General features: G+C 47.9%; 1 protein-coding gene across 1 annotated transcript; it reads right to left on the bottom strand.

The window, feature by feature from the left end:
• Positions 1-20: 20 nt before the first annotated feature.
• LOC128182146 (SCO-spondin-like) lies at positions 21-9,879 on the bottom strand. The gene is made up of 26 exons (XM_052850757.1): positions 9,865-9,879; positions 9,610-9,766; positions 9,215-9,385; positions 8,836-9,000; positions 8,071-8,235; positions 7,684-7,854; positions 7,308-7,472; positions 6,921-7,091; positions 6,543-6,707; positions 6,156-6,326; positions 5,779-5,943; positions 5,392-5,562; positions 5,012-5,176; positions 4,625-4,795; positions 4,247-4,411; positions 3,860-4,030; positions 3,481-3,645; positions 3,094-3,264; positions 2,713-2,877; positions 2,326-2,496; positions 1,947-2,111; positions 1,560-1,730; positions 1,184-1,348; positions 797-967; positions 419-583; positions 21-202 (listed from the first exon to the last, which is right to left on the bottom strand). Exons 1-26 carry the CDS (start codon positions 9,877-9,879, stop codon positions 21-23), a joined length of 4,215 nt encoding a protein of 1,404 aa, XP_052706717.1.
• Between the last annotated feature and the right edge of the window lie 40 nt (positions 9,880-9,919).

Below are 9,919 nucleotides of genomic sequence, written 5' to 3' on the forward strand. Positions count from 1 at the left end.
AGGGGGGGGGATAAATATAATCAATTCATACTTGGACAAGGCGGCTTCGAGCAGGGTTGTTGCTGCTGTTCTTTGAAGTGACAGTTATATCGCGCTGCTTCGTCAGTTGTCAGGTCACAGGCTCTGGATCTGGTCTGCGTTCCATCTCCACAAGACACTGAGCAGCTTCCCCAGCTGGACCATGGCGTTACCACTTTGCCTCCTACAATTTCAAATAATCATGATTTAAGGTACATGACTTGATGAGAGAGCGAGAGCAGCAGCAGGCATGTGCGTCGTCCGATGCTGGGTCTAGCTAGGACCCTATTACATCCATCAGTCAATCGATCTATGGCTTGAATGATTGATCAGGATAGAGTGAGTGAGTGATTGATCGAGTGATTGATTGAGTGATTGATTGAGAAATTAAACGTCTTACCTGGACACCCAATGCAGGGGCGGTTTTCAGAGTCATCCCCAGGACAGGGTTTGCCTCCATGCTCTGGGGCCGGATTTGTACAAGTTCTCGTTCTAGTTTCCTGGCCGGGTCCACAAGTGTTAGAACACTGACTCCACTGCGACCAATCAGACCAAGCCCCGTCAACTGCAACGAATTCAAGCAACTATCTCATGCACAGTCTACACCAGCACTTCCGATGCCCAGACATCCGCGTTTACCTGGCTTATGTTGTTTATCATTACATGAAGGACGCACATTGTGACACAATAGCGTCGTGCATTCGATCATTTAAATAACAATCATGTTTGCAATACAATTTGGGGGGAGGGGGGGGGGATAAATATAATCAATTCATACTTGGACAAGGCGGCTTCGAGCAGGGTTGTTGCTGCTGTTCTTTGAAGTGACAGTTATATCGCGCTGCTTCGTCAGTTGTCAGGTCACAGGCTCTGGATCTGGTCTGCGTTCCATCTCCACAAGACACTGAGCAGCTTCCCCAGCTGGACCATGGCGTTACCACTTTGCCTCCTACAATTTCAAATAATCATGATTTAAGGTACATGACTTGATGAGAGAGCGAGAGCAGCAGCAGGCATGTGCGTCGTCCGATGCTGGGTCTAGCTAGGACCCTATTACATCCATCAGTCAATCGATCTATGGCTTGAATGATTGATCAGGATAGAGTGAGTGAGTGATTGATCGAGTGATTGATTGAGTGATTGATTGAGAAATTAAACGTCTTACCTGGACACCCAATGCAGGGGCGGTTTTCAGAGTCATCCCCAGGACAGGGTTTGCCTCCATGCTCTGGGGCCGGATTTGTACAAGTTCTCGTTCTAGTTTCCTGGCCGGGTCCACAAGTGTTAGAACACTGACTCCACTGCGACCAATCAGACCAAGCCCCGTCAACTGCAACGAATTCAAGCAACTATCTCATGCACAGTCTACACCAGCACTTCCGATGCCCAGACATCCGCGTTTACCTGGCTTATGTTGTTTATCATTACATGAAGGACGCACATTGTGACACAATAGCGTCGTGCATTCGATCATTTAAATAACAATCATGTTTGCAATACAATTTGGGGGGAGGGGGGGGATAAATATAATCAATTCATACTTGGACAAGGCGGCTTCGAGCAGGGTTGTTGCTGCTGTTCTTTGAAGTGACAGTTATATCGCGCTGCTTCGTCAGTTGTCAGGTCACAGGCTCTGGATCTGGTCTGCGTTCCATCTCCACAAGACACTGAGCAGCTTCCCCAGCTGGACCATGGCGTTACCACTTTGCCTCCTACAATTTCAAATAATCATGATTTAAGGTACATGACTTGATGAGAGAGCGAGAGCAGCAGCAGGCATGTGCGTCGTCCGATGCTGGGTCTAGCTAGGACCCTATTACATCCATCAGTCAATCGATCTATGGCTTGAATGATTGATCAGGATAGAGTGAGTGAGTGATTGATCGAGTGATTGATTGAGTGATTGATTGAGAAATTAAACGTCTTACCTGGACACCCAATGCAGGGGCGGTTTTCAGAGTCATCCCCAGGACAGGGTTTGCCTCCATGCTCTGGGGCCGGATTTGTACAAGTTCTCGTTCTAGTTTCCTGGCCGGGTCCACAAGTGTTAGAACACTGACTCCACTGCGACCAATCAGACCAAGCCCCGTCAACTGCAACGAATTCAAGCAACTATCTCATGCACAGTCTACACCAGCACTTCCGATGCCCAGACATCCGCGTTTACCTGGCTTATGTTGTTTATCATTACATGAAGGACGCACATTGTGACACAATAGCGTCGTGCATTCGATCATTTAAATAACAATCATGTTTGCAATACAATTTGGGGGGAGGGGGGGGGGGATAAATATAATCAATTCATACTTGGACAAGGCGGCTTCGAGCAGGGTTGTTGCTGCTGTTCTTTGAAGTGACAGTTATATCGCGCTGCTTCGTCAGTTGTCAGGTCACAGGCTCTGGATCTGGTCTGCGTTCCATCTCCACAAGACACTGAGCAGCTTCCCCAGCTGGACCATGGCGTTACCACTTTGCCTCCTACAATTTCAAATAATCATGATTTAAGGTACATGACTTGATGAGAGAGCGAGAGCAGCAGCAGGCATGTGCGTCGTCCGATGCTGGGTCTAGCTAGGACCCTATTACATCCATCAGTCAATCGATCTATGGCTTGAATGATTGATCAGGATAGAGTGAGTGAGTGATTGATCGAGTGATTGATTGAGTGATTGATTGAGAAATTAAACGTCTTACCTGGACACCCAATGCAGGGGCGGTTTTCAGAGTCATCCCCAGGACAGGGTTTGCCTCCATGCTCTGGGGCCGGATTTGTACAAGTTCTCGTTCTAGTTTCCTGGCCGGGTCCACAAGTGTTAGAACACTGACTCCACTGCGACCAATCAGACCAAGCCCCGTCAACTGCAACGAATTCAAGCAACTATCTCATGCACAGTCTACACCAGCACTTCCGATGCCCAGACATCCGCGTTTACCTGGCTTATGTTGTTTATCATTACATGAAGGACGCACATTGTGACACAATAGCGTCGTGCATTCGATCATTTAAATAACAATCATGTTTGCAATACAATTTGGGGGGAGGGGGGGGGGGGGATAAATATAATCAATTCATACTTGGACAAGGCGGCTTCGAGCAGGGTTGTTGCTGCTGTTCTTTGAAGTGACAGTTATATCGCGCTGCTTCGTCAGTTGTCAGGTCACAGGCTCTGGATCTGGTCTGCGTTCCATCTCCACAAGACACTGAGCAGCTTCCCCAGCTGGACCATAGCGTTACCACTTTGCCTCCTACAATTTCAAATAATCATGATTTAAGGTACATGACTTGATGAGAGAGCGAGAGCAGCAGCAGGCATGTGCGTCGTCCGATGCTGGGTCTAGCTAGGACCCTATTACATCCATCAGTCAATCGATCTATGGCTTGAATGATTGATCAGGATAGAGTGAGTGAGTGATTGATCGAGTGATTGATTGAGTGATTGATTGAGAAATTAAACGTCTTACCTGGACACCCAATGCAGGGGCGGTTTTCAGAGTCATCCCCAGGACAGGGTTTGCCTCCATGCTCTGGGGCCGGATTTGTACAAGTTCTCGTTCTAGTTTCCTGGCCGGGTCCACAAGTGTTAGAACACTGACTCCACTGCGACCAATCAGACCAAGCCCCGTCAACTGCAACGAATTCAAGCAACTATCTCATGCACAGTCTACACCAGCACTTCCGATGCCCAGACATCCGCGTTTACCTGGCTTATGTTGTTTATCATTACATGAAGGACGCACATTGTGACACAATAGCGTCGTGCATTCGATCATTTAAATAACAATCATGTTTGCAATACAATTTGGGGGGAGGGGGGGGGGGATAAATATAATCAATTCATACTTGGACAAGGCGGCTTCGAGCAGGGTTGTTGCTGCTGTTCTTTGAAGTGACAGTTATATCGCGCTGCTTCGTCAGTTGTCAGGTCACAGGCTCTGGATCTGGTCTGCGTTCCATCTCCACAAGACACTGAGCAGCTTCCCCAGCTGGACCATGGCGTTACCACTTTGCCTCCTACAATTTCAAATAATCATGATTTAAGGTACATGACTTGATGAGAGAGCGAGAGCAGCAGCAGGCATGTGCGTCGTCCGATGCTGGGTCTAGCTAGGACCCTATTACATCCATCAGTCAATCGATCTATGGCTTGAATGATTGATCAGGATAGAGTGAGTGAGTGATTGATCGAGTGATTGATTGAGTGATTGATTGAGAAATTAAACGTCTTACCTGGACACCCAATGCAGGGGCGGTTTTCAGAGTCATCCCCAGGACAGGGTTTGCCTCCATGCTCTGGGGCCGGATTTGTACAAGTTCTCGTTCTAGTTTCCTGGCCGGGTCCACAAGTGTTAGAACACTGACTCCACTGCGACCAATCAGACCAAGCCCCGTCAACTGCAACGAATTCAAGCAACTATCTCATGCACAGTCTACACCAGCACTTCCGATGCCCAGACATCCGCGTTTACCTGGCTTATGTTGTTTATCATTACATGAAGGACGCACATTGTGACACAATAGCGTCGTGCATTCGATCATTTAAATAACAATCATGTTTGCAATACAATTTGGGGGGAGGGGGGGGGGATAAATATAATCAATTCATACTTGGACAAGGCGGCTTCGAGCAGGGTTGTTGCTGCTGTTCTTTGAAGTGACAGTTATATCGCGCTGCTTCGTCAGTTGTCAGGTCACAGGCTCTGGATCTGGTCTGCGTTCCATCTCCACAAGACACTGAGCAGCTTCCCCAGCTGGACCATGGCGTTACCACTTTGCCTCCTACAATTTCAAATAATCATGATTTAAGGTACATGACTTGATGAGAGAGCGAGAGCAGCAGCAGGCATGTGCGTCGTCCGATGCTGGGTCTAGCTAGGACCCTATTACATCCATCAGTCAATCGATCTATGGCTTGAATGATTGATCAGGATAGAGTGAGTGAGTGATTGATCGAGTGATTGATTGAGTGATTGATTGAGAAATTAAACGTCTTACCTGGACACCCAATGCAGGGGCGGTTTTCAGAGTCATCCCCAGGACAGGGTTTGCCTCCATGCTCTGGGGCCGGATTTGTACAAGTTCTCGTTCTAGTTTCCTGGCCGGGTCCACAAGTGTTAGAACACTGACTCCACTGCGACCAATCAGACCAAGCCCCGTCAACTGCAACGAATTCAAGCAACTATCTCATGCACAGTCTACACCAGCACTTCCGATGCCCAGACATCCGCGTTTACCTGGCTTATGTTGTTTATCATTACATGAAGGACGCACATTGTGACACAATAGCGTCGTGCATTCGATCATTTAAATAACAATCATGTTTGCAATACAATTTGGGGGGAGGGGGGGGGGGGATAAATATAATCAATTCATACTTGGACAAGGCGGCTTCGAGCAGGGTTGTTGCTGCTGTTCTTTGAAGTGACAGTTATATCGCGCTGCTTCGTCAGTTGTCAGGTCACAGGCTCTGGATCTGGTCTGCGTTCCATCTCCACAAGACACTGAGCAGCTTCCCCAGCTGGACCATGGCGTTACCACTTTGCCTCCTACAATTTCAAATAATCATGATTTAAGGTACATGACTTGATGAGAGAGCGAGAGCAGCAGCAGGCATGTGCGTCGTCCGATGCTGGGTCTAGCTAGGACCCTATTACATCCATCAGTCAATCGATCTATGGCTTGAATGATTGATCAGGATAGAGTGAGTGAGTGATTGATCGAGTGATTGATTGAGTGATTGATTGAGAAATTAAACGTCTTACCTGGACACCCAATGCAGGGGCGGTTTTCAGAGTCATCCCCAGGACAGGGTTTGCCTCCATGCTCTGGGGCCGGATTTGTACAAGTTCTCGTTCTAGTTTCCTGGCCGGGTCCACAAGTGTTAGAACACTGACTCCACTGCGACCAATCAGACCAAGCCCCGTCAACTGCAACGAATTCAAGCAACTATCTCATGCACAGTCTACACCAGCACTTCCGATGCCCAGACATCCGCGTTTACCTGGCTTATGTTGTTTATCATTACATGAAGGACGCACATTGTGACACAATAGCGTCGTGCATTCGATCATTTAAATAACAATCATGTTTGCAATACAATTTGGGGGGAGGGGGGGGGATAAATATAATCAATTCATACTTGGACAAGGCGGCTTCGAGCAGGGTTGTTGCTGCTGTTCTTTGAAGTGACAGTTATATCGCGCTGCTTCGTCAGTTGTCAGGTCACAGGCTCTGGATCTGGTCTGCGTTCCATCTCCACAAGACACTGAGCAGCTTCCCCAGCTGGACCATGGCGTTACCACTTTGCCTCCTACAATTTCAAATAATCATGATTTAAGGTACATGACTTGATGAGAGAGCGAGAGCAGCAGCAGGCATGTGCGTCGTCCGATGCTGGGTCTAGCTAGGACCCTATTACATCCATCAGTCAATCGATCTATGGCTTGAATGATTGATCAGGATAGAGTGAGTGAGTGATTGATCGAGTGATTGATTGAGTGATTGATTGAGAAATTAAACGTCTTACCTGGACACCCAATGCAGGGGCGGTTTTCAGAGTCATCCCCAGGACAGGGTTTGCCTCCATGCTCTGGGGCCGGATTTGTACAAGTTCTCGTTCTAGTTTCCTGGCCGGGTCCACAAGTGTTAGAACACTGACTCCACTGCGACCAATCAGACCAAGCCCCGTCAACTGCAACGAATTCAAGCAACTATCTCATGCACAGTCTACACCAGCACTTCCGATGCCCAGACATCCGCGTTTACCTGGCTTATGTTGTTTATCATTACATGAAGGACGCACATTGTGACACAATAGCGTCGTGCATTCGATCATTTAAATAACAATCATGTTTGCAATACAATTTGGGGGGAGGGGGGGGGGATAAATATAATCAATTCATACTTGGACAAGGCGGCTTCGAGCAGGGTTGTTGCTGCTGTTCTTTGAAGTGACAGTTATATCGCGCTGCTTCGTCAGTTGTCAGGTCACAGGCTCTGGATCTGGTCTGCGTTCCATCTCCACAAGACACTGAGCAGCTTCCCCAGCTGGACCATGGCGTTACCACTTTGCCTCCTACAATTTCAAATAATCATGATTTAAGGTACATGACTTGATGAGAGAGCGAGAGCAGCAGCAGGCATGTGCGTCGTCCGATGCTGGGTCTAGCTAGGACCCTATTACATCCATCAGTCAATCGATCTATGGCTTGAATGATTGATCAGGATAGAGTGAGTGAGTGATTGATCGAGTGATTGATTGAGTGATTGATTGAGAAATTAAACGTCTTACCTGGACACCCAATGCAGGGGCGGTTTTCAGAGTCATCCCCAGGACAGGGTTTGCCTCCATGCTCTGGGGCCGGATTTGTACAAGTTCTCGTTCTAGTTTCCTGGCCGGGTCCACAAGTGTTAGAACACTGACTCCACTGCGACCAATCAGACCAAGCCCCGTCAACTGCAACGAATTCAAGCAACTATCTCATGCACAGTCTACACCAGCACTTCCGATGCCCAGACATCCGCGTTTACCTGGCTTATGTTGTTTATCATTACATGAAGGACGCACATTGTGACACAATAGCGTCGTGCATTCGATCATTTAAATAACAATCATGTTTGCAATACAATTTGGGGGGAGGGGGGGGATAAATATAATCAATTCATACTTGGACAAGGCGGCTTCGAGCAGGGTTGTTGCTGCTGTTCTTTGAAGTGACAGTTATATCGCGCTGCTTCGTCAGTTGTCAGGTCACAGGCTCTGGATCTGGTCTGCGTTCCATCTCCACAAGACACTGAGCAGCTTCCCCAGCTGGACCATGGCGTTACCACTTTGCCTCCTACAATTTCAAATAATCATGATTTAAGGTACATGACTTGATGAGAGAGCGAGAGCAGCAGCAGGCATGTGCGTCGTCCGATGCTGGGTCTAGCTAGGACCCTATTACATCCATCAGTCAATCGATCTATGGCTTGAATGATTGATCAGGATAGAGTGAGTGAGTGATTGATCGAGTGATTGATTGAGTGATTGATTGAGAAATTAAACGTCTTACCTGGACACCCAATGCAGGGGCGGTTTTCAGAGTCATCCCCAGGACAGGGTTTGCCTCCATGCTCTGGGGCCGGATTTGTACAAGTTCTCGTTCTAGTTTCCTGGCCGGGTCCACAAGTGTTAGAACACTGACTCCACTGCGACCAATCAGACCAAGCCCCGTCAACTGCAACGAATTCAAGCAACTATCTCATGCACAGTCTACACCAGCACTTCCGATGCCCAGACATCCGCGTTTACCTGGCTTATGTTGTTTATCATTACATGAAGGACGCACATTGTGACACAATAGCGTCGTGCATTCGATCATTTAAATAACAATCATGTTTGCAATACAATTTGGGGGGAGGGGGGGGGGATAAATATAATCAATTCATACTTGGACAAGGCGGCTTCGAGCAGGGTTGTTGCTGCTGTTCTTTGAAGTGACAGTTATATCGCGCTGCTTCGTCAGTTGTCAGGTCACAGGCTCTGGATCTGGTCTGCGTTCCATCTCCACAAGACACTGAGCAGCTTCCCCAGCTGGACCATGGCGTTACCACTTTGCCTCCTACAATTTCAAATAATCATGATTTAAGGTACATGACTTGATGAGAGAGCGAGAGCAGCAGCAGGCATGTGCGTCGTCCGATGCTGGGTCTAGCTAGGACCCTATTACATCCATCAGTCAATCGATCTATGGCTTGAATGATTGATCAGGATAGAGTGAGTGAGTGATTGATCGAGTGATTGATTGAGTGATTGATTGAGAAATTAAACGTCTTACCTGGACACCCAATGCAGGGGCGGTTTTCAGAGTCATCCCCAGGACAGGGTTTGCCTCCATGCTCTGGGGCCGGATTTGTACAAGTTCTCGTTCTAGTTTCCTGGCCGGGTCCACAAGTGTTAGAACACTGACTCCACTGCGACCAATCAGACCAAGCCCCGTCAACTGCAACGAATTCAAGCAACTATCTCATGCACAGTCTACACCAGCACTTCCGATGCCCAGACATCCGCGTTTACCTGGCTTATGTTGTTTATCATTACATGAAGGACGCACATTGTGACACAATAGCGTCGTGCATTCGATCATTTAAATAACAATCATGTTTGCAATACAATTTGGGGGGAGGGGGGGGGGGATAAATATAATCAATTCATACTTGGACAAGGCGGCTTCGAGCAGGGTTGTTGCTGCTGTTCTTTGAAGTGACAGTTATATCGCGCTGCTTCGTCAGTTGTCAGGTCACAGGCTCTGGATCTGGTCTGCGTTCCATCTCCACAAGACACTGAGCAGCTTCCCCAGCTGGACCATGGCGTTACCACTTTGCCTCCTACAATTTCAAATAATCATGATTTAAGGTACATGACTTGATGAGAGAGCGAGAGCAGCAGCAGGCATGTGCGTCGTCCGATGCTGGGTCTAGCTAGGACCCTATTACATCCATCAGTCAATCGATCTATGGCTTGAATGATTGATCAGGATAGAGTGAGTGAGTGATTGATCGAGTGATTGATTGAGTGATTGATTGAGAAATTAAACGTCTTACCTGGACACCCAATGCAGGGGCGGTTTTCAGAGTCATCCCCAGGACAGGGTTTGCCTCCATGCTCTGGGGCCGGATTTGTACAAGTTCTCGTTCTAGTTTCCTGGCCGGGTCCACAAGTGTTAGAACACTGACTCCACTGCGACCAATCAGACCAAGCCCCGTCAACTGCAACGAATTCAAGCAACTATCTCATGCACAGTCTACACCAGCACTTCCGATGCCCAGACATCCGCGTTTACCTGGCTTATGTTGTTTATCATTACATGAAGGACGCACATTGTGACACAATAGCGTCGTGCATTCGATCATTTAAATAAC

This window comes from Crassostrea angulata, chromosome 4 (assembly GCF_025612915.1).
Source record: "Crassostrea angulata isolate pt1a10 chromosome 4, ASM2561291v2, whole genome shotgun sequence".
Taxonomy (NCBI): Eukaryota; Metazoa; Mollusca; class Bivalvia; order Ostreida; family Ostreidae; genus Magallana; species Magallana angulata.